Source organism: Anomaloglossus baeobatrachus, chromosome 2 (genome assembly GCF_048569485.1).
Source record: "Anomaloglossus baeobatrachus isolate aAnoBae1 chromosome 2, aAnoBae1.hap1, whole genome shotgun sequence".
In the NCBI taxonomy this organism is placed as follows: domain Eukaryota; kingdom Metazoa; phylum Chordata; class Amphibia; order Anura; family Aromobatidae; genus Anomaloglossus; species Anomaloglossus baeobatrachus.
The window spans coordinates 540,813,642-540,839,148 of NC_134354.1; the positions used below are offsets into that span (position 1 = coordinate 540,813,642).

The 25,507-nt window shown below is 47.8% G+C and overlaps 1 protein-coding gene across 1 annotated transcript; it reads right to left on the reverse strand.

Moving 5' to 3' along the window:
* On the reverse strand, positions 1-25,483 carry LAMP1 (lysosomal associated membrane protein 1). Its single transcript, XM_075336643.1, has 9 exons — positions 25,295-25,483; positions 18,627-18,748; positions 15,905-16,121; positions 14,905-15,066; positions 13,384-13,571; positions 12,927-13,049; positions 9,717-9,783; positions 9,447-9,617; positions 1-937 (listed from the first exon to the last, which is right to left on the reverse strand). Exons 1-9 carry the CDS (start codon positions 25,338-25,340, stop codon positions 798-800), a joined length of 1,236 nt encoding a protein of 411 aa, XP_075192758.1. The 5' UTR covers positions 25,341-25,483; the 3' UTR covers positions 1-797.
* Positions 25,484-25,507: the final 24 nt, after the last annotated feature.

Genomic DNA, 25,507 nt, shown 5'->3' on the forward strand with positions numbered 1-25,507 from the left:
TAAAGAAAAACAAAAAGTTTTTATTAGCATTGTTAAGGCAATGCAAACATTTCTTAAGTGTACAACCCCAACCAGGCATTAAGCAAGGCGTTCCGCATTTACATATCTATACTGTACACATGTGCAGAAAAATATCATCCAATCTCATTTCAAACTAAAAAGACAACATCCATTTTCCATTCTTTTTTTTTTAATTTTTTTTTTTTAGAAAATTAATTGCTCTGAAAAAGCAGAGCCTTCAGAACAGCAAACCAGATTTAAAAGAATTGAAATAGTGCATTATTAATGCCCTGCGTGGCATTTACTGCGGTCTCTAGCGGCCAGAGAAAATTATGATTATTGAAACAAAACCAAAAACACTACAAATGTTACCTTTATATAGATGTAAGTCATTCAGCTTAATCACAACCGCAGGAGGATCCACAATACTTAGTAAATGTAGTAATGAACAATTTCCCTTTATAGAGTAAGAGGTACTAATGCAGAAGTAGTGCGTTCACACTTAACCTTTTTTTTTCACGCTGTTTAAAAAGAACTTTTTGTTTCTCCTATTCTGATAATGAATAATTTCCCGTGGAAAAACAAAATTTGAGACTTAATTTCTGGAAATGATACTCAGTGCATAGTCAGTATATGCTTTACAAATGGTAGTTCACATTAAAACAGCAAAATATCTTATGAAGCAATTGGTGTGAAATCTGTCCCACACAATGGAATCTCCCTAATCAGAACAGTCGGCTCACTGCAATTCTGTACTGAGCTAGTGGTAAATTTACAAGGAGGAGAAGAGGTTTCATTTATATGGTTTGATATCCAGCGTGACTTCGCTTTCTGCCGATCAGATAGGCAATCAGCACAATTAGAACAAGTCCAGCCAGTGCCGCGCCAACGATGATGGGAACCAACATGCCATTCTCATCCGCTGCACACTCCACCGCTGCAATACCAAACAGAAATATCTTTAGTCAATTACAGCTGTTAATAGTAGTTTATAGTGGTTACTAAAGGCGTGTACACACTACATAAGGCCTGTTCTACAGGCTAGTCTGCAAATGGTCACCGAGGACACTAACCCCATGAAAAGATGAATAATGCATTAAAATGGCAACTTGGAGCAGATTCTGGACAGGGGGTATGGTAGTGCAATAATTGAGGCATAACTTAGAATAAGGTCTCCTTGGTACTCTTGTCCTCACACCTAGTCACCTTCACCCCATCACCCATCTGTTCCAGCCCGCTTCACTATGGCCGCAGCTGCTGGCACACAAGCCGTCACCCAAGGAGTTTCAGGTGACGCAGACTGTAACAGAACCTAAAAGCACACATTGGGCCGCAGTTTCCAGTGACTAGGCAGAGTATAGACTGGCTAAAAAAGGTACCCAACATGAAAAGGTGAAAGGTAGAGAACCGGAAAGCAGGTAGTGGAATAGATGGAGCGTTTATAGAGATGAGTACCTAACTATTCGTACTTGCTATACTCACTGTCTAATACATTCATTCTGAATAGCATGTGCAATGCAAGTCAATGGTGAATACTCGCACTGTAACGAGTAACCAAAATGCCGCACTATTCGTGCAGAATTCAGGTTACTCGTTACATTGCCATTTTTTCCCCATTGACTTGCATTGCAAACGCTATTCAGGACAAATCCGCGAGTATTAGACAGTATGAGTATAGCAAGTACAAATAGTTAGGTACGCGCTCATCTCTGTTTATCTTATCGTAGTTTTTCTTCCCATGTTTAGGATACTCCTGGCTCTATAGTGACAGCCCAAGCATAAAGATACATTGAATTCATATTACATAACCAAATGCTAATTCAGAGATTTGCCATATCTATGTTAGGTGTATGTAATACAGATTTTAAATAGCTGCAGTCTCTATTAATGCGATCACTTTACTTAATTTGAGGGTAACAATGAATAAAATAAATTTGAGGAGGGACATTACTAATTTGAAGTTTTGTTGTCTTTAAAAAAAGCGCTAACTAGCGCAGAATGAAGAACAAACATTTTATAGCATTTAAAGCTATCATAGCATAATGCAATTAGAAATGGGCTGTAAACCCTCACTAATCTGATATTGAGTTAGGAATCTTGTTTCCCACGTAAATGACACAAACTAATGATGTTTACATTAACAAATGTCATTCATTTTTGTCTGGGTTCATTAGACAATTTGAGCGATAAAAACACAGTTCTGCATGTCAGCTGTACAAATCAGATATGTGCGGCTATCAAGCACAAGTGGATCCACTCTCCACTCGCACCTGTTAGCCCCAAAATGTGACAGCGCGGTGTACATTGCAGCCGCGGTAAGCTCTCAGTAACCGGGCTTCATAGGAAATCATGTGACGTGATCACGCGGATCCAATGGTTGCCATGGTAGCACAGGGTCATGTAGTCAGTTCCTCTTACAGCCGGCAGAGGGATGTGTGTGAGAGGAGCAATGCAGCTGCGATCTACAGAAAGGAATAAGCGATCAGACTGCTGATCCTTCTAGTCCCCTATGGGAACTAGTAAAAATAAAATACAAAAAAAAAAAAAAAAACAAAAAAAACACAAAACTCATTTGCCTCATTGAAAATTAAAGGGTTTAAAAAAAAAAAAAAAAAACAAACATTTGGTTTCGCCACGTTCAGAAATGCCTGAGCTATCAAAATATAAAATCAATTAATCTGATCGGTAAACGGCAAAAAAATTCCAGACGGCAAAATTACGTTTTGGTCGCTGCAAATTTTGCACAAAATGTAACAGGTGATCAAAACTTAGCATCTGTGCAAAAATGGTACCATAAAAAAAAACAAAAAAAAAAAACACAAAAACACCCGGTTGAGGCGCAAAAATAAGCAGTTGCTGAGCCATAGATCCTGAAAAAGGAGAACACTATGGTTTTTGGAAAATTGCACAAAGAAGGGAATTTTGTTTACTTACCGTAAATTCCTTTTCTTCTAGCTCCTATTGGGAGACCCAGACAATTGGGTGTATAGCTACTGCCTCCGGAGGCCACACAAAGTATTACACTTTAAAAAGTGTAACCCCTCCCCTCTGCCTATACACCCTCCCGTGCATCACGGGCCCATCAGTTTTGGTGCCAAAGCAGGAAGGAGGAAACTTATAAATTGGTCTAAGGTAAATTCAATCCGAAGGATGTTCGGAGAACTGAAACCATGAACCAAAAGAACAATTCAACATGAACAACATGTGTACACAAAAGAACAAAAAGCCCGAAGGGAACAGGGGCGCGGGTGCTGGGTCTCCCAATAGGAGCTAGAAGAAAAGGAATTTACGGTAAGTAAACAAAATTCCCTTTTTCTTTGTCGCTCCATTGGGAGACCCAGACAATTGGGACGTCCAAAAGCAGTCCCTGGGTGGGTAAAAGAATACCTCGATAAAAAAGAGCCGTAACACGGCCCCCTCTTACAGGTGGGCAACCGCCGCCTGAAGGACTCGCCTACCTAGGCTGGCATCTGCCGAAGCATAGGCATGCACCTGATAGTGTTTCGTGAAGGTGTGCAGACTCGACCAGGTAGCCGCCTGACACACCTGCTGAGCCGTAGCCTGGTGCCGCAATGCCCAGGATGCGCCCACGGCTCTGGTAGAATGGGCTTTCAGCCCGGAAGGAATCGGAAGCCCAGAAGAACGATAGGCTTCAAAAATCGGTTCCTTGATCCACCGAGCCAAGGTTGACTTGGAAGCCTGCGACCCCTTACGCTGGCCAGCGACAAGGACAAAGAGCGCATCAGAGCGGCGCAGGGGCGCCGTGCGAGACACGTAGATCCGGAGTGCTCTCACTAGATCTAACAAATGCAAATCCTTTTCACATTGGTGAACTGGATGAGGGCAAAATGAAGGTAAGGAGATATCCTGATTGAGATGAAAGGTGGACACCACCTTAGGGAGAAAGTCCGGGACCGGACGCAGAACCACCTTATCCTGGTGAAATACCAGGAAAGGGCCTTTGCATGACAGCGCTGCAAGCTCTGACACTCTACGGAGTGAAGTAACCGCCACTAGAAATGCCACCTTCTGCGAAAGACGTGATAGAGAGACATCCCGCAGCGGCTCAAAAGAAGTGGTTTTTGAAGAGCCCGTAGAACCATGTTGAAATCCCAGGGTTCCAGCGGACGCTTGTAAGGTGGGACTATGTGGCAAACTCCCTGCAGGACCGTGCGGACCTGCGGAAGCCTGGCTAGACGCTTTTGAAAAACACGGAAAGCGCCGAGACTTGACCTTTGAGAGAGCTGAGGGACAAACCCTTGTCCAATCCCGATTGAAGGAAGGAAAGAAACCTGGGTAAGGCAAACGGCCATGGGATAAACTCCCTCTCAGAGCACCAGGCTAAGAAGATCCTCCAAGTTCTGTGATAGATCTTGGCTGACGTTGGCTTCCTGGCCTGTCTCATAGTGGCAATGACATCTTGAGACAACCCTGAGGACGCTAAGAGCCAGGACTCAATGGCCACACAGTCAGGTTGAGGGCCGCAGAATTCAGATGGAAAAATGGCCCTTGAGATAGAAAGTCTGGTCGGTCTGGGAGCGCCCACGGTTGCCCCACTGTGAGATGCCACAGATCCGGGTACCACGACCGCCTCGGCCAATCTGGAGCGACGAGGATGGCGCGGCGGCAGTCGGACCTGATCTTGCGCAACACTCTGGGCAGCATTGCCAGAGGAGGGAATACATAAGGCAGTTGAAACGGCGACCAATCCTGAACTAAGACGTCCGCCGCCAGAGCTCTGTGGTCCTGAGACCGTGCCATGAATGCCGGGACCTTGTTGTTGTGCCGAGACGCCATGAGATCGACGTCCGGCGTTCCCCAGCGGCAACAGATCTCTTGAAACACGTCCGGGTGGAGAGACCATTCCCCCGCGTCCATGCCCTGGCGACTGAGGATGTCTGCTTCCCAGTTTTCTACGCCCGGAATGTGAACCGCGGAGATGGTGGAGGCTGTGGCCTCCGCCCACAGCAGAATCCGCCGGACTTCTTGGAAGGCTTGACGACTGCGCGTGCCGCCCTGGTGGTTGATGTACGCAACCGCCGTGGCGTTGTCCGACTGTATGCGGATCTGCCTGCCCTCGAGCCACCGATGGAACGCCTTGAGGGCTAGATACACTGCCCTTATCTCCAGAACATTGATCTGAAGGGAGGACTCTGTCGGAGTCCAGGTTCCCTGAGCCTTGTGGTGGAGAAAAACCGCTCCCCATCCTGACAGGCTCGCGTCCGTCGTGACCACAGCCCAGGATGGGGGCAGAAAGGATTTTCCTTTCGACAGAGAAGTGGGGAGAAGCCACCACTGAAGAGAGGTCTTGGCTTCCAGAGACAGACGTTCCTGTCCAAGGACGTCGGCCTCTTGTCCCATTTGCGGAGAATGTCCCATTGGAGTGGACGCAGATTAAATTGCGCAAATGGAACTGCCTCCATTGCTGCCACCATCTTCCCCAGGAAGTGCATGAGGCGCCTCAAGGGGTGCGACTGTGCCTGAAGAAGGGATTGTACCCCTGTCTGCAGCGACCGCTGTTTGTCCAGCAGCAGCTTGACCGTCGCTGAGAGAGTATGAAACTCCATTCCGAGGTACGTCAGTGACTGGGTCGGAGACAATTTTGACTTTGGAAAATTGATGATCCACCCGAACCTCTGGAGAGTCTCCAGAGCAACGGTCAGACTGTGTTGACAAGCCACCCGTGAGGGTGCCTTGACTAGGAGATCGTCTAGTTAAGGGATCACCGAGTGGCCCTGAGTGAAGAATCGCTACGACGGATGCCATGACCTTGGTGAAGACCCGTGGGGCTGTCGCCAGGCCGAAAGGCAGTGCCACAAACTGAAGGTGTTCGTCCGAAACGCAGGAAGCGTTGATGCTCTTGAGCGATCGGCACATGGAGATAGGCATCTTTGATGTCGATTGATGCTAGGAAGTCTCCTTGGGACATCGAAGCGATGACAGATCGGAGGGATTCCATGCGAAACCTCCTGGTTGTCACATGTCTGTTGAGCAATTTGAGGTCCAAAACGGGACGGAATGAGCCGTCCTTTTTTGGCACCACGAACAAATTGGAGTAAAAACTGCGACCGCGTTCCTTAAGGGGAACGGGGATCACCACTCCTTCTGTTTTCAGAGTGTCCACCGCCTGAAAAATCGCAACGGTCCGCTCGGGGGGGGCGGAGATGTTCTGAAAAAACGAGTCGGAGGACGAGAGCTGAAATCTATCCTGTAACCGTGAGACAGAATGTCCCTCACCCATCGGTCTTGGACATGTGGCCACCAGGCGTCGCAAAAGCGGGAGAGCCTGCCACAGACCGAGGATGCGGTTTGGGGCGGCCGAAAGTCATGAGGAGGCCGCCTTGGAGATGGTGCCTCCAGCGGTCTTTGGAGGACGTGACTTAGACCGCCATGCAGAAGAGTTGCTCTGGCTCTTCTGTGGTCTGTTGGACGAGGAGGGTTGGGATCTGGCTGAGGGCCGAAAGGACCGAAACATCGCTTGAACTTTCCGTTGCTGAGGTCGGTTTGGTTTGGGTTGTGGTAAGGACGAGTCCTTTCCCTTGGATTGCTTAATAATTTCATCCAACCGCTCGCCAAACAGTCGGTCGCCAGAAAAAGGCAAACCGGTCAAGAACTTTTTGGAAGCAGAGTCTGCCTTCCATTCGCGTAGCCACATGGCTCTGCGGACTGCCACAGAATTGGCGGATGCTACCCCTGTACGGCTAGCCGAGTCCAGGACAGCATTCATGGCGTAGGATGCAAATACTGACGCCTGAGAAGTCAAAGATGTTACTTGTGGCGCAGCGGTACGAGTGACCGCATTAATCTCAGACAGACAAGCTGAGATAGCCTGGAGTGCCCACACAGCTGCAAAGGCTGGGGCAAAAGACGCGCCTATGGCTTCATAGATGGATTTCAGTATGAGCTCTATCTGCCTGTCCGTGGCATCCTTGAGCGATGCACCGTCAGCCACTGCTACTACGGATCTAGCCGCCAGTCTAGAGACTGGAGGATCCACCTTGGGACACTGAGCCCAACCCTTAACCACGTCAGCGGGGAAGGGGTAACGTGTGTCATTAAGGCGTTTAGTAAAGCGCTTGTCCGGGAAAGCCCTGTGCTTCTGGACAGCATCTCTAAAGTTAGAGTGATCGAAGAAAGCACTCCGGGTACGTTTAGGAAACCTAAACTGGTGTTTCTCCTGTTGTGAAGCCGAATCCTCTGTAGGCGGAGTTGGGGGAGACAGATCTAGCACCTGGTTGATGGACGCTATAAGGTCATTTACTATGGCGTCCCCTTCAGGTGTATCCAGATTGAGAGCAACGTCAGGATCAGAGTCCTGAGCTGCGACCTCCGCCTCCTCCTCTAGAGAATCCTCAAGCTGAGACCCCGAACTGCATGAAGAAGTCGGGGAAGATTCTAAGCGAGCCCGCTTAGCTGGTCTGGGACTGCGGTCCGTGCCGGAGTCCTGCACGTAATAACTAGAGGCCACACCAGGAACACGCTTAGTCGCAGACCGAGAGGGGCCTGGGGGTGATCCCGCAGTGCCCGGGGCCTGTATAAGGGCCGGTCTGGACTGCAAAACCTCTAGAAACTTAACAGACCATTTATTTATAGACTGAGTCATGGAATGAGAAAGCGACTCAGAGTTTGTCAGCTAAAACAGCAAACTCTGTCCCTGCCATCTGGACAGGGGGGGCCGGTGGTTCTACCTGGGCCGAGGGACCCCCTAGTGCCTCAGGCTCCGGCTGAGCGAGTGCCACAGGGGCCGAGCATTGCTCACAGTGAGGGTAGGTGGAACCTGCAGGTAACAAAGCCGCACAAGAGGTACAGGTAGCAAAATAACCCTGTGCCTTGGCCCCCTTGCTCCTTGTGAACGACATGCTGTTGTCTCCCAGGAGCGTGATCACTGAGGGTATATAGCCACAAGTTAACAATACAGCTGAACTGGAAAAGTATACAAATATAATGTATCTATATACAGGTCAGCACCCCAGGGGGACCAGCACCGGTAACCGGTGTGGCTTACCAACCGCTCCAGCGGTGTGTGGCCACCAGATTCCCTTTCTGCCTCGGGTCTCCCAGAGCTGCAGCCAGACGTCCTCCACCGGCAGGATGTGTTACAACATGGCTGTCGGCGTTCACAGGGGAGGAGGGAGCCGTGGGCGGACTTACAAAAGTGCGGGAATCTGGTGCCCCATAGGGAATAGTGTGGGGGGAGAAGGACAGCTATGTGTGCTCCAGCCCTCACTGTCGGCGTCAGCCCGACCGTCCCGCCCTTGCCCCCGACTGGCAGGCCCGTGGGCGGGCGTTTAATGTACTAGGCTGCAAAAGCCGGGGACTAAAGTAGAAACCGCGGCCGACAAGCAGGCATGGCCGGCGTGGTAGTCCCGGACAAAAAACAAACACTGCAGGCGCTGCAGCGTCTGAGGCCCAGGTGCTCCATGCACCGTCCCAAAGGGGACACAGAGTACCTGTAGTTGCAGGGCCTTGTCCCTGACGATACTTAGTCTCCTGTCCGGCAGATACCACCAGGGGCTGCGGAGGGAGCCCGGTCCCAGTGTCTGGATGACCGGTTAGGATCCCACTTCACCCAGAGCCCCTAAGGGATGGGGAAGGAAAGCGGCATGTGGGCTCCAGCCTCTGTACCCGCAATGGGTACCTCAACAACACCGCCGACTCAGTGGGGTGACCCTCTTTTCTTCCATCCGAAATAGTCAGCAGCTGCTGCTGACTAAAATGTGGAGCATTGTGTGCATGTGTGCCTCCTTCAACACAAAGCATAAAACTGATGGGCCCGTGATGCACGGGAGGGTGTATAGGCAGAGGGGAGGGGTTACACTTTTTAAAGTGTAATACTTTGTGTGGCCTCCGGAGGCAGTAGCTATACACCCAATTGTCTGGGTCTCCCAATGGAGCGACAAAGAAAAATGCGCCACTTTTTGGTCAAGAGGCTGAATTTTTTTTTTTTAACCCCTTAGATAAAAGTAAACCTATACATGTTTAATGACTATGAACTCGTACTGACCTGAAGCATCACACCGACAGTTTTACCATATAGTGAACACTGAATAAAATCTCAAACACAATTGTGCAATTGCATTTTTTTCTGCTGTTTTCCAGTACACTCACTAGATGGTAAAACTCATGGTCTCATTTAAAATTAGAACTCATCCCCCAAAAACTAAGCCTTTATAATGGCAAGATTGATTAAAAAAAAAAAGTTACGGCTCTTGGAAGGAGAGCAAGAACAAATGGAAAAATTGCCTGGAGGTGAAGGGGCTAAAAATATACATGCACTGAAGTAATTAGAGGAAAGGGGGTGGGAGCTACCGCAGCTCGAAGATAAAAAGGGACAATTTTGCACTCAATATCACCTGAAGAATATGGTGTTATGCAGACTGGTACCATTACCTATGCCTCCCATGTGGAGCTTAGAGAGGAACAGATATACTATATTGGCTTCTTACCAGGTCCAAATTTGTTCCCTTCTATATCAAATGCCTGAACTTGAAGGCTGTAGGTGTAAATTGACAACTTGTCTGTAATCTGCAGAGTCTGCTTTGCGTTGCATTTGTAGGATTTATGTTCTGTGGTCTTCAGGAAGGAGACGCTGCCGCTGTCGATATCAAAGTTGGGCTCTACAGAATAGGATATAGGTTATACAGACATTAAGAAGTCAGATACTTTCTTACAAACTATTGCCAGAAAAAAAAAACAAAAAAAAAACAACTAACCACCTTTTGCTTCTGGAACAGTGGTGTTTACATGGACATGAGAAAGGTAAAATTTGCCTTCTGTGGTGTTCTGAAAAACAAATGAGTCAGTGTAAGAGACCTCGGGCTCCATCATGCCACTGCTGCATCTTATTTGAGCACGGACAGACATTAAACAAGTTTCACATTATAACATTTTAAAGCTTTTTGAAATCCACGGTAAATGGAGTCACCCTCCCAGCCTCCAGCAGCACCCCTCTCTGCTGCTGACGTCATAGCTGATGTGCAATCGATAAGACATCACTGCTGCAGCCAATCACTGGACTCCTGCATTCTACATCAGGGTCATTGCTGATTTCATGGATTGGCTGCAGTCATGTACACTCTTGATGTGACAAAGATCGGAAAAGCATTAGAGAGCACACTGCGAGGGCGATCAACAGCTCCATTTATTATGTACATATAAGGCTAGTTTCACACTTGCGTTGTGCGGCATCCATAGCATTGCGTTGTGTGACAGAATCAGAACAAGGAAAAAAAAAAAAAAAAAAAGAAGTGCCATAAATGAGGGATCAAACAGCTTGATCATAAATTATGCATAATTTATTACATATCAAAAAACATTTGTGTCACACAGCACCTAGGGTGTAAAGCCACCATAGCCAAACCATTAAAAACATTTAAAAAAAACATGCAGAAGCACACAAGAAAACCAGGTGATCGCCAATATGAATTGGACCAGAATTAAATGAGCTGGCTAGTATAAAAGATCAATACGCAATAATTAATTACTTTAGAAGATACAAAACCCACAATATATATCAAACAAAAAATATTACAATAAATGCGTTTTAATTTTTCCAAATAATTACGGTGTGTTTAGGCTCTAGTCAGCTAGAAATAAGGTCACGATAAACCATGTTTTGAAATGGACCAGCCTAGTGAGAAATAGAGACCCCAACGTCTCCAGAAAACACCCCAGGCTGTGCTGATGCAAGTGTGCACAAAATTCCTGGAGTTAGTTCCTGGGGCTGGAATATGATGATACAAAGCACACGGCTGAGTCACAGGTCCAGGGGATCACAGTTACCCGACGCGTGTCGTCACACTAAGGTGACTTTCTCAAGGGCAAAGCCTAGTCTGGCCCCAGTAACTATGGTGTGCACGCTACAAGTACAGCCTGGGATATTGGTGTCTGGGGTGAGATTTTACCCTGGTCCTTAAATACATTTAGGGCAAGCTATTAGTATGCTCTAACTCCAGGAATTTTGTGCACACTTGCATCAGCACAGCCTGGGGTGTTTTCTGGAGATGTTGGGGGTCTCTATTTCTCACTAGGAAGGTCCATTTCAAAACATCATGGTTTATCGTGACCTTATTTCTAGCTGTGACTAGAGCCTAAACACACCGTAATTATTTGGAAAAATTAAAACGCATTTATTGTAATTATATTTTTTGTTATTTGATATATTGTGTGTTTTGTAGCTTCTAAAAAGTAATTATTGCGTATTGGTCTTTTATACTAGCCAGCTCATTTAATTCTGGTCCCATTCATATTGGGGATCACCTGGTTTCCTTGTGTGCTTCTGCATGCTTTTTTTTTAAATGTTTAAGGCCAAGTTTACACTTCAGTTGTTTTGCATCAGTCACATGCGTTGCTTGATGCATGTGACTGATGCGTTGTACAACGGTGACAAAGAAAAGAATTTCTTTGTCGGACTCAGTTGTATGATGGGGGCGGAGTTCGGGGGCGGAGCTGAGGACGCCAGTGCCGCGGTCTGCATGGCTGGGGACAGGTGAGTGTCTACATGCGTGTGTACACATGCGGAGTGCGGGAGGGGGCGGAGCCGAGTGGTGAAGTGTCGGCCTCCTTGCACACTGTATCCAGGGTAAATATCGGGTAACTAAAAGCAAAGCACTTTATGCTTGGTTACCCGATATTTATCTTGGATACCAGCTTAGTGCGGGCTCCGTGCACCCGTAACCACTGTAAATATCGGGTAACTAACCAAAGCGCATTGCTTGGTTACCCGATGTTTATCCTGGTTACGGGGGCGGGGAGCCAGAGAGCGCATGCGCAGCAAAATCCTACGGATCGCGCTGCTCAAAAACGTTACATGCTGCGTTGCTCCCGCCCGGCGGTCAGTTAAAAAACGACTGACCGCGACGCAGCGGATGCAACGCAGCATCATCAGTCACAATCCGTCACTAATAGAAGCCTATGGGGGAAAACAGGATTCCTGCAAAATCTTTTGCAGGATACCGTAATTCCTCAAGGCTACGGATTGTGACTGATGCAAAACAACGGAAGTGTAAACTTAGCCTAATGGTTTGGCTATGGTGGCTTTACACCCTAGGTGCTGTGTGACACAAAAATGTTTTTTGATAAGTTTATTACATAAGTATACTTTATGATCTGTTTGGTGATCCCTCATTTATGGCACCTTTTTTCCTTGTTCTGATTGCATGCTTCTAGTGCCAGGGGTGATCCCAGGGGTTGGTGCCCTCCTCTTTTCTTAGTATACAATGCGTTGTGTGACAGATTTAACGGATGCGTTGCATATAGTGGCACAACTGATACTGCAAAACAACGCAATCCTATGTAGCTTTTTTTTCAGCAATTTACTCAACTGAGCATGCGCAGTTGTGTAAAGACGGATTAGTCACAGGAATCTGTCAAATGACGGATTCTGCCACCATAGGCTTCCATTATAAAAATGACGGACGGCGACTGAATCCAGCACATTAGGTTTTTTTACGCTTTGTAAAGCGCAGAAAGACGCTAGATGCTGCATTCTATCCGCCTGGAGGATGCAACGCAGCTTCGGCCGGCGGCTACAACGCAAGGCCATCCGTCGCAATGTGTTATCAATTCAAGTCAATGGGAAACAGCACACATCTGTTAACGGATTGCGCAGTTTCCCAAAGCGGCAGATTGCGACAGCTGCAAAACAATCCAAGTGTGAAAGTACCCTTAGCCTTTGGTTATCGCCGTTTATCTGCATACATGAGCGGTGAATATGCTCCGCTGCAAAGATAGCATGTGTTACAAGTGGATTTTGCTGCAGATTTTACCATTTGCATTGTGACATATGTAGATAATCTACAAGAAAACCACAGCAAATTGGCAGCAAGTCTACAAGTCTGCCAAGTCTTTCAGCCGCATGCGAATGGTGTTTTGTACAACATTGTTATTGCAGAACGTGCAGTCAGTGAATACGGACTTATGCTTACCAGAACAAAGTCAAACTGGATGTGGGCTTGATTAGAGACAAGTGTCATGCTTATAGAGGTATTCAAGCACTTTCCAGTGGTGTTTACACTTTTTGGGTCAATATTGAACAAATAAAACGCATCCTGCAAGAAAGACCATGAAATTAAATAAATCAATCATTCACTGCAGAAAATAAATCAGAAGGTGAAGACACCGAGTCACTCTAAAAACAGAAGAGTCCTTAACTTGGGCTCAGACCCCAAGAAGAGGATGAATTCAGAGGAGAGGTGGGCTTGTATGCATAATCAGAACCTCAAAGGGGAGGTCTCCAGTTATTAAATGGTTAAAAATGCAAAGTAGGGAAAAGGAAAAAAAAAAAAAAATTATGTTAAAGGCCTTGGGTAAAGACAGAACCCAAAATATAAAGTAATTCTAAGATCCTCTCAAAAGAAAGCACGTGATAGTTCTAACACAAACCTTCTCGTCCTTATTCTTGTAAGTGACATTTAGTCGCAACCCCATCTTGGACAGTATACAATAGCCGCTCTTTTCAGAAACATTGTACGTCCCAATCTCCGGTGTTGTGTTGTTGGATGGCGCAGGGGTGGTTGTTGGTGCGGTAGTAGGGGCAGAAGTAGGAGGAGAATCTTCTTTGCAAATCGAAGCTACAAAAACACATACAAGAGGCCATTAGTAAGGTTAGAGGATCAATTCTGGAATCTCCGTAAAGGTCAAAGTTTTGTAACCAGTTGTCAAAAGTAAAATACATCCTGGAATTGAAAGTGACCGTCAGTTTAAGATCTGAAACACCGACAATTTAGCTCCCTGCAAAATGTTTTGCTGTTCAACACCTCCCATTACTTTGTGGAAAAGGTCATAAGACTGATTGAAAACGGACCTCTAGACCGGAAGCTACGGATGGACCGGGATTATACCTGCCAAACCCGATTATAAGACTCCCAGCTACTACCTGACATCCCTCAGCAACTTGGGCAGCAAGTACAGGGTTAACAGCACGACAACCTAGAAGGAGCCAAAATATTAGTACAAAAACTGGCCTATAGGCCTTGTACAAAATGTAACGGACGCCTTGAGCAAAGGGGGCACTGCCATGACAAAAAAGGGGTGAGAGTTGTCAGGGGAGGGCATGGCTTAAATTATGGGGGTGGAAGAGAAAAAAAAAATACTAAGTTTTATTGAGAATCACTGGCCCAACATGAGCCCACAAGTAGGTGCTGTAAAGCCAAAGAAGTGTCTGAAGACGCCCCAGATTTATTATCCTGCGTGAGTCACTGATAAATGTGGGACATATCCACACTGTCTAGAGGAAGCCTACAAGGTACAGTCCAGTGCCCCGCTGTATTCTACCGTTACGATAGCTGTGCCATTAGAGGTGCCACCACAAGGACTGCCCGTCAGCGCTGACTAGACAGTGACATCTCCCAACTGCTAACCATTGTGTGCATACGCTTCTAGGAAGGATAAGAGCAATGTAAAGCTCTACATTTTTCTCATTTTACAGTAAAAATGTGACAGAATAATGATGCGGTTCAAAAGTGCAACTTGACCTAAAAACAAAAAACACACAAAGTTATGGCTTAAGGAGGGGAAAACCCCCCGACTGAAATAGTTAAGGAGGAGCTCACCCAGTTTTTTTTTAATGTCTGGGTACCTCTTTCCTGAGAGCAGACACCACTTACCAGCATAAAGCGAGCACTATGTTATAAAGCTCAGCAGCCAGAGCAGATGATCGCTGGTCCTATCTGGCACAGTTGTTGCAGCCACAGGACATTACGGATGCAACATCACAGAATCATTTCAGCCACACAGCTACGGGCAACTAAAGAATTTTAACAGTATTGACTTTTCTGATTTCTCTCAAATGTCTGCCTCTCTGATAAGCCTTTGCCAGTTTACCCAGTTTAGGGGTCAGAACCCCAGAATTGTCTGATTTTTCTGCTAGGGCTGCGCAGTGACATTGGTAAGTGACTTCTGTACCATTTGTGCTGTAGTTGTTGGCGGTGAGGTATGCCTGCAGCTTCACATCATAAAATGTTGCATTCACATTTTCCATCACGATGAGGTGCGGGCTGGAGCACTGGTAAAACTGGTTGGTTTTTGCAGTTATTTCGGATTTGTTGGAGGAGACCACCTTGGTATCTGGAATGTAAAGAACATGTGTTAATTACTAGTATATAAAGCTGGGTTCACACATAGCGACAACGACGTCGCTGTTACGTCACCATTTTCTGTGACGCAACAGCGACCTTTTAAGTCGCTGTTATGATCGCTGCTTAGCTGTCAAACAGCAGAAGCAGCAGGGATCATAACGACACGCGTCGCTGTGCTACATGTGCAGAGAGCAGGGAGCCGTGCACACTGCTTAGCGCTGGCTCCCTGCACTCCTAGCTACAGTGCACATAGGGTTAATTACCCGATGTGTACTGCAGCTACATGTGCACAGTGCAGAGAGCAGGGAGCCGTGCACACTGCTTAGCGCTGGCTCCCTGCACTCCTAGCTACAGTGCACATAGGGTTAATTACCCGATGTGTACTGCAGCTACATGTGCACAGAGCAGGAGCCGGCACTGGCAGCGAGAGCGGCGGACGCTGGTAACGAAGGTAAATATCGGGTAACCAGGGAAAGGTCATCCCTTGGTTACCCAATGCTTACCCTGGTTACAGCTTACCGCAGGCTGCCAGATGCCGGCTCCTGCTCCCTGCTCGCTTCATTTAGTCGCTCTCTCGCTGTCACACACAGCGATGTGTGCGTCACAGCGGGAGATCAACGACCAAAAAAAATGAAGCTGGACATTCAGCAACGACCGGCGACCTCACAGCAGGGGGCCAGGACGTTGCTGGATGTCACATACAGCGACGTCGCTGCAACGTCACAGAAAATGGTGACATAGCAGCGACGACGTCGTCGTTGCTGTGTGTGACACCACCCTAACTTACTATAATCTTATCGGCTAATCACCAATCAAGTATCACTCACCATTATCAATGGATTCTGGGAATAAGGTTGCATCTGAAAGGTTGTACCTAAATGTAAGTACATCAACTTGGTACCCAGAGTCAGACTTATTAAATTGTACGCTGAGTGAGTGGCCAGGTCCAAACGCAATCACCAACACCGGCAAGCTGCCATTCTTGCCACATGAGCTGGACTTGTCAGATACTGCATTGTTGGGTAATTGGAACTCAGCTTTAGGCTGGGGAAATATTAAAAACAAGTATTAACCATGGAAAAATTATACACGTCATTAGTTATAAGCTCATTAGTCCCATCAGACAAACCTAACACTCCGACATGGCGGATCTAAAATATATCATACAATCTTCCCTTTAGTGACACTTTCTGGTGCGCACCACCAAAAATGATTTACAATTGATCTGTTGAGTTAACACTGCCAATTACTACAAGTGCTCAGATCAAAACACAGTCACAATGGAAAGACTGACATCTACTGGAGTGGGACCAGGCAATGGCCGATCACCTGACTGGGGAGGAAGAGTCCCAAAACTAGGAGAACATTTAAAGGTGTTTTTTTTCATGTAGTTTATTTTGAGGTACAACATTTTATATAAATTTAGCGTGCAGCAAACAATGTATGGAACATTATCAAGAGCCAAGAATGTAACAAAGGTGCCCCCAGTAATGGAAATCACAAAGCAGATCTGTCACCAGATTTCACAATACAAAGTGCATATATACTTAAATTAGCCATCTTGGACCCAATGAGGCTAGTGTACTTACTGTGATAATGTCTGAACTGTATAATGTGGATTATAAGATTAGTAGTTTAGGAATCCAGCATTAATAAGCCCACTCTAACATTATGCAGTGAAACTACAATGTATGAAGTGTAAAAAAAAAAGAAAAAAAAAAGGAGCCAGCACGATCTGAAATTGGCATGCATCATATAAAAAGTGAAAATTCAGATTTCTTTCAACTGTACTATAATAAAAAAAAAATAAGATTTTTAGCAAATAATTGATCAATTTTTTGAGCCACCCCTGCCAACGTCACGGCAAATCTCAATAGGGGGGTCCTACTCTATATTCTGTATTTCATGTGCCATGCAGCCTCCTAGATAAAGTTAAAAGAAGAACCATAATGGAGCACACATACCTGTAACCTGTATATAGCCGCTTCCATGTTGCAAAAAAGGCAATTGTGGATAGAGACCAGCCCAGGTCCCAGCATGTGGAGCAAGCTCTACACATACCAGGACTATATCAGAACTGACCCTCCCAGTGCCAGACAGCAACCATTGATAAAGGCGGACCAGATCCAAGAATGGTGCTTAACCAGCGTCATCCTCGTACCTGACCATAATCTCACGCCTGCGCATTTAGGTCACCGGCGCACGAGGGCAGCTATTTTTTCTGCTCTGCCTGCGATATGGCAGAGCGAAACGCGCCTGTGTGAGCAGACCTAACCGCACAGGCGCGAGATTTGAAAATGCAACGAGGATGATGATTGAGGCATCATCACGTCAATCAAGAAAGGAGGATGGCGAACAGTGGCAGGAGGGGGGACAGGAGCAGAAAATGAGCATGCCCATCTGAGCCACACAAGTAATTGGCATATGTGGGGGTCAAGTTTTATAAAGTTATTTTTGGGGTCTGGAAGGGGAGTCAGGGCACAAGGTGCACCTTCATAGAATGCAGCCCAGGAGCTGCAGAAGGTGACACTTCGGTTCCCTTTAACAGCTCTAAGTTGTTCTTCTCAAAACATTTAAAATAATCTTTTTGTGACCCACGGGGCTTTATTTTTTAGGGGGAGCTATTGGGGGAAATTTAAAGAAAAATAGAAAATACTTTTGTTTTATAATATTGGTTATTTTTTTTATATGGGTGGGGCTATAAAAAAGGTTGTTTTTATTTCATACACTGTGCCCCATCATAAAATGTTTAAAGCCTTTTCTATGTGCTTGGGGGGGGGGGGGGGGCAATTTAATAAATCAATACATTCTTCTGCATAACAGAGCAGTCTTTCTTTCCGATGACCCAGCAGTTCCTGTCCCTTCCTACACCCAGTGATCACATGACCACAGGGTTTGGGGGAGGAAGCACTGTGTACACAGATTGAGAAGGTGAACATGGTAATTAACCATGTCTATCTTCCCTCTGCGAAGTCTGGCTGTGTCTGACAAAAGTGTCCACATCCCCAGAGCCACAATCTCAGGCTAGCCGCTTACACTGCATTGTCACTTTAGACCGTTATGCAGCATAAACTGTGGACTGCATCTATGGACAGTCCAGAAGTAGTTAAAGGGACGACAACTATGGCAACAGCAAATACCCCCAAGTCGAAATGTAGTATAGTTCTTCTGATTCAACTTCACTGTTGCTTACCTGATGTTCAAGACCTTAGGTATCCATTCTTACAACCACACACACAGCAAGTTGCTTGTGGTCATAACCGTAGGTACCTAAGCTGCAATGCCCTGCACATGAGGTAATCGAAAGTGAATCAGAAGAACTATACTACATTTCTAATTGGAGGAATTTGCTGTATCTTATTATTACACCCACTACATATTGGGATAGGATCTTGGAGATGAGAATACCCCTTTAAAGCAATCCAAGTATGTGACACCATTCCATGAAAATGTTCACGACTCTGCAATGTAGAGCACTGGTTACTAACATTTGGGTTAACGATCACACAGAGCAGCAGATCTAAAGAGTGAGATATCTGTAGACATTACCTGTTTATCTCCACGCTTATAATCAACTGTAAAGTTAATTGATAGGTCAGCCAATATACAGCTTATTTTAGAGCTGTCATCCTTCACCTCGAATCTAATAGTGCTGCCAAACTGGAAAATACCTAAGAAAAAGAATAGAATCATGTGAATTAGTAAATGGAGGAATAATCGTAATGTAAGGGGCTACACACAATGCAGAACGACTGAACCTTCATTTATCCTTAAAACTGGTCACATGGAAAAATGCTACTAACCTGCAGATATGGGGTTAATAGCGCTCTGAACCTGCCCAGCACCTGCACACTGATCCGCAATGCCGGGAGGAAATGAACTTTGAAACAGGAACGCTGTCAGGAGGATTAGTCATGGGAATGGCGCCAACACGGGTTCAGTCACCGCTCTGTGTATGGAGAGCGATTGCGGTATCCGCGCCCCACACTGTCACTCATCATTAGAGCGGGCAGTCAGTCTATGCGGGAGGCAGCAGCTCACCATACACAAAACTGACTGAATCCGCTACATGACAAACTGAAACGCTAAGTTAATTTCCTCCCAGCAGTGTGGTGTAGTGCGCAGGCAGGTTTAGGCTACATTAACAGTTTTTTCCCCATCAGGCACAATCTGGGGGAAAAAAAAAGTAAAAAAAAAAAAAAAAAAAAGAAAACTGATCCGGTGCCGGATCCGTTTTATCCCCATTGATTTGTATTAGCGCCGGATTATGCCCAATTGCCTTGCGTTACATCCAGCTTTGACGGATCCGGCATAATGACTCAATGCGGCGGCCGACTGCCAACTGGAACGTCTCATTGAACGTTTGTCTGAGAAAAAAAAAAAAAATGCGCCGGATCCGGCGTGATTTACAATGGAAGCCTATGGACGCCGGATTTGGTGCGTGCGATGTGGCAAAAAACGGATGCAGCCACCTGATCAGTTTTTGTAAACTGAGCATGCTCCAATTTATTGAAAAGAAACGATCCAGCAAAAAAAAAAAAAAAAAAAAAAAAAAAAAAAAAAAAAAAAAAAAGGATCAGGCGCATCCATTTTTGCATATTCTGCACCGGATCCGTTGCATCAGGGACACGCCAGATTGTCCCTGATGCCAAAAAACTGATTTGTGAACGTAGCCTTTGAATGCTCTATTGACCTGCAGAACAGTTAACGACATCCCTTCTGATTCCACGCATCCGTCCCTCCCCCCCCCCCCCACAAGTAAAATAAAAGACAATACTCTCCTTCTGTACCGGCGCCCCCTTCCACCGGTGATCGGAACTCATGTTGGGTTTTGCAGTCACATGAGCCTCGCATCCAATCAGCACGAGCTTCAGTCTCCCGCCTTCAGACCATACATCAACAGAAAGGGAGCGCTGTGGCTGCACTCACTTCATGTTGTTTGGTCCAAAAGGCAAGGAGAAGGAAACCAGCGTCGACTAGCAGCAGGGCTTGCATGACTGCACAACCCAACATGAGCCCAGACACCGGTGGAAGGGCACCAGTATAGAAGTATAGGTTTTATTACTTTACCTGGGGGAAATCTGTGAAATCAAAGGGTTCACCTAGTAGTGGACAACCTCTTTAATACCATTTCTTCCCATGTGACAGGTTCCCTGTAAATGTCACTTTACTTTTACAGGCACTGATCAATTTGTTTGGTCTTGAATGGAATAAAAAGCAGAAAAAAAAAAAAATTCCAGAAAATGACACATTTAGGCTATGTGCGCACGTTGCGTAAATACATGCAGTTACGCTGCGCTTTGTAGCGCAGCCTAACTGCATGCGTTCTGCGTCCCCTGCACAGTCTATGGAGATTGTGCAGGGGCCGTGCGCACGTGGCGTTTTAGAGCGCAGCGCTTCGGCTATTGCCGAAGCGCTGCGTAAAAAGAAGTGATATGTCACTTCTTCCGTGCGCTTTGCCGGCAGCTCCTGCTCCGTCTATGGCAGGAGCTGCAGGCAGAGCGCATGGAATCGGCTTCACTACGGACATTTCTGCAGCGATTTAAAGCGCACATGTGCTCTTCAGATCGCTGCAGAAATTTCTGCAGTGAACTGTACGCAACGTGCGCACATAGCCTTAGGCTCGCCTCACATCCGCGGTATTTTGCCGCAAAAGTGGATCCTTCACAAATGTGTTTCATCTCAATTCATTTCCAATGGAATTGCGGCAAGATGTTGTCACATGCGGTTACGTGCATCATACACAACCGCATCTTGCCGCGATTCCATTGGAAATGAATTGAAACAAGTTTGTGACTGATCCGGTTTTGCGGCAAAATACCGCTGATGTGAGGTGAGCCTAACCCTAAATGTGTCACTTATACCCCAAGATGTGAGATTTTAGGATTGATGACCTATAGTTATGCTCGGCCACCAATATAAGATTGGTGGAAAGGGGGGTCCTGGAACCCAACGATGCACAGCACTATACATTTTGTTGTGGTTGTCCAGTACTAAACCTCCCTCCTGTTCTAGTGGCCTTAAAGGGAACCTGTCACCAGATCTGGGGCCTATAAGCTGTGGCCACCACCAGTGGGCTCTATATACAGCATTCTAACATGCTATATACAAGAGCCCAGGCCGCTGTGTAGAGCGTAAAAATGACTTTATAATACTTAAACTGTCTGTATGGTGTAGATGGGTCAACTGGGTGTCTCCATTCTGCGGGTGCGGTGCCTCCTCTTTCGGCCATCTTTGTCTTTCTGAAGCCTGGGTGCATGACGCGTCCTATGTCATCCACAGGCCGGCATTGAAGTCCTGCGCAGGCGCACTTTGATCTGCCCTGAGTAGGGCAGATCAATGTATTGTAGTGCGCATGTGCGGGACCTCAATGCCGGCCTGTGGATGACATAGGATGCATCATGCACCCAGGCTTCAGAAGAAGGACAAAGATGGCCGAAAGAGGAGGCACCGCACCCGCAGAATGGAGACACCCATTTGACCCATTTACACCGTACAGACCGTTTAGGTAAGTATTTTTACTTTCTATACAGCGGCCTGGGCTCTTGTATATAGCATGTTAGAATGCTGTATATAGAGCCCACTGGTGGTGGCCACAGCTTATAGTCACCAAATCTGGTGACAGGTTCCCTTTAAGTACAGGCATGCACAGCTCCAGTCCATGTTTTCAGGATTTCCTTAGCATTGCACAATACCACTAAAAGCATGCACTGTTGGATCCTGAGGGCTGGAGTGGTGCACACCTGCTCTACAACATACAGAGCTCAAAAGTGGCTAGGTGAAGAATGGGGGCACCAGGAGTCCTAAAAACGCCCCACAACTTTAATTCACACAAGTTCTTACATTCTCTGTCATAAATTTGCATATCACACCCCGATATCAGTGATAAATACAAGCCACCATAAGACAACCCTCTCTTACAACACATGAGTGCAATAGATCCGGGGTGAAGCATGTAGGGATTCCCCGCTTTATCATTAGGAGACACTACACCGGAGCAGCTGCCGCCATCTGCTGGATCTATGTTCTACAAGCGGCACTGGGAGGCCTGTGGTGGGCTGCTTCCCCAGAAGTGACCCTTCAGGACAGGCCGCCGTCTTGTCACTTCACGGTTAGGGTTTCCCCATAGAACAGTTACTATGGAGTGGATGCCATGTCCTGCTGAGGTGCAGATCACGTGGGGCCGGCTTCTTCACTTGTCAGCGTGAGCCTTTGTTCTGTCACCACATGATGACAATCATCCAGGTAGACCGGTTTTATGAAATGAGGAAGAGAAAATGTTCTAAACATTACGCAATGGGGCATGTTTACCACGGGAACGAGGAAAACCAGCTCCGCAAAACCGGCCGCACAACAAATGCCCAGTGTACAATAGGACAGCACAGACCTGGACCCCATACACATGATTGTGGAGAATACATTACCCCTAGAGTATGAGCGCTTGCTCCAGCTCTCTGCTGGTGTTCTGCCATGTGGCCCCCGGGAAGTCTCCTAGGCCATCTCATCGCATGTACCTAACCCTTACAAAACAGCTGAACCAAACAGTGAATTTTTACCTAAAAAGACAATAAACACAAAATGTTCTCAAAAGCAGGACAAACTCCCGAAGGATGAGCTATGGGGCCCTGCACTAAGATCAGCCCATACCCTAGGTCTGCTCCTGCTATATTCCTTCCCCAGACCACCCCTCACTTAGGGCCAACACAATAAAGTGACAGTTTTCTGGCATAAAAACTCAAACACTGCATCTCTCCAAAGTTGAGCAGTTTCCTACGTTAGGTGTATTTATGCCTGGAGTGGCCAGCTCCGAAAAAGTGCGCAGAGCATGGACAGGTCGCAGTGCCATCAAAGCCACAAGTCATGCCACTATGGAGGTGTAACGTATGCCAGAAATGTTACTGTGACTGCGGGAGCATTCATGATGAAGTGCACGCCACTGAAGACACCCCAATACATTAATCAGCATGCGCCTCTAATCAGATCACTACTAAAACACTGAAGTGCTGCAACTAGAACAAGAAACAATGGCAGCTTCAAGTCCTCCACAGGAGATTAAGTGACTTAAAGAGAAAATATTTCATTAAATTCACTCCCCCCCCCCCCAACAGTATAATGAAAAAGGGTCATTAAAATCCAACTCTGCTCAGAGGCCTGCAGCTACCACCAGAGGGAGCCACATACAGACCGCAGGGAGCAGCTCAGGCCTGCAGCTACCACCAGAGGGAGCCACATACAGACCGCAGGGAGCAGCTCAGGCCTGCAGCTACCACCAGAGGGAGCCACATACAGACCGCAGGGAGCAGCTCAGGCCTGCAGCTACCACCAGAGGGAGCCACATACAGACCGCAGGGAGCAGCTCAGGCCTGCAGCTACCACCAGAGGGAGCCACATACAGACCGCAGGGAGCAGCTCAGGCCTGCAGCTACCACCAGAGGGAGCCACATACAGACCGCAGGGAGCAGCTCAGGCCTGCAGCTACCACCAGAGGGAGCCACATACAGACCGCAGGGAGCAGCTCAGGCCTGCAGCTACCACCAGAGGGAGCCACATACAGACCGCAGGGAGCAGCTCAGGCCTGCAGCTACCACCAGAGGGAGCCACATACAGACCGCAGGGAGCAGCTCAGGCCTGCAGCTACCACTAGAGGGAGCCACATACAGACCGCAGGGAGCAGCTCAGGCCTGCAGCTACCACCAGAGGGAGCCACATACAGACCGCAGGGAGCAGCTCAGGCCTGCAGCTACCACTAGAGGGAGCCACATACAGACCGCAGGGAGCAGCTCAGGCCTGCAGCTACCACCAGAGGGAGCCACATACAGACCGCAGGGAGCAGCTCAGGCCTGCAGCTACCACCAGAGGGAGCCACATACAGACCGCAGGGAGCAGCTCAGGCCTGCAGCTACCACCAGAGGGAGCCACATACAGACCGCAGGGAGCAGCTCAGGCCTGCAGCTACCACCAGAGGGAGCCACATACAGACCGCAGGGAGCAGCTCAGGCCTGCAGCTACCACTAGAGGGAGCCACATACAGACCGCAGGGAGCAGCTCAGGCCTGCAGCTACCACCAGAGGGAGCCACATACAGACCGCAGGGAGCAGCTCAGGCCTGCAGCTACCACCAGAGGGAGCCACATACAGACCGCAGGGAGCAGCTCAGGCCTGCAGCTACCACCAGAGGGAGCCACATACAGACCGCAGGGAGCAGCTCAGGCCTGCAGCTACCACCAGAGGGAGCCACATACAGACCGCAGGGAGCAGCTCAGGCCTGCAGCTACCACCAGAGGGAGCCACATACAGACCGCAGGGAGCAGCTCAGGCCTGCAGCTACCACCAGAGGGAGCCACATACAGACCGCAGGGAGCAGCTCAGGCCTGCAGCTACCACCAGAGGGAGCCTACCACATACAGACGCTCAGGTCTGCAGCGCTGCCACCCATCGGCTACTGAATGGCCAGGATCCACACTGCACAGCTGCATGCGGCTCCCTGTGAGGAATCATATTTTGGGCACCGTGGCTCCATCCAAGTCCTTCACACAAGTGACAGAGCGCTAGCATTAGGGCACCCCTCAGATGGCAGTATTAAAGGGCAGCCTCAGTGTAAGCAGCAAGTGTGGTCAATAGAGCTGGCACATGATTTATGCCTTACAAAATAGCAGGGAACACCTAGGGTATGTGTACACAGATCTATATAGGAAAGGGTTCTTTACAGCTAGAGCAGTCACACTGCAAAGGCCCCACCAGGAGGCAGTAAAGGGCTGGCTGCTTTTCATACCAGGTGGGTTGCTGGTTAGACCTGGTGATGAAGGATAGGTGAGCCCCATGGAGCCGGCTCTTATTTCCACATGCAGCAGTGCACGCCCCTCATGGAGCCAGAGCCCATAACCGGGGCACCGCCGGTCCCTGGGCCTTACACCAATCGAGGGGGCACCCTGATTTCCGGCCTTACAGAAGGGTGACCGCTTATCTCCGGGCCTTACAGAAATCATGTGGCACCGCCGATCTCCGGGCCTTACAGAAGGGGTGACCGCTCGGTACAGTGCACTACCCGGCTTCCCAGCAGATCCCCGGAGCTGCCCATAAGCTCCTGTTCCCGGTTATTAGCCATTGTTGGCTGGCTATAGACTCCTGAGCCCCAGTGAAGGGCGATAACAATGGCGGGGCTGCAGTACAAGCACCATCATGAGGGGCCGCCTGCCTCAACGGACACCGAGCACTTACCGACCAGCAGCGCGATCCCCAGCGCGGCCTCCCCGAGCCTCGTCATGGCGTCTGCACACTCGTCCGCCTCCTGGATGCACCGTGAGCTGCTCTCTCCTCTGGCGCCCGGGATTCACGGGAGCCGCAGTCCGGTACGAGGGAGCGCTCACACTCTGGTCATATGAAGTGACGTCACGGAGTCACAAGACGAGTTCTGTTTATAAGACAGAGGGC

What these genes read in the sequence shown, in the direction of transcription:
- LAMP1 (XM_075336643.1), bottom strand. Translation starts at nt 25,340, where the DNA reads ATGACGAGGCTCGGGGAGGCCGCGCTGGGGATCGCGCTGCTGGTCG. An exon ending in CCCAGAATCCATTGATAATG is followed by an intron (nt 15,067 to 15,904) that starts GTGAGTGATACT and finishes TTTACATTCCAG; the next exon opens with ATACCAAGGTGGTCTCCTCC. An exon ending in TCCAGTTTGACTTTGTTCTG is followed by an intron (nt 9,784 to 12,926) that starts GTAAGCATAAGT and finishes TTTGTTTTTCAG; the next exon opens with AACACCACAGAAGGCAAATT.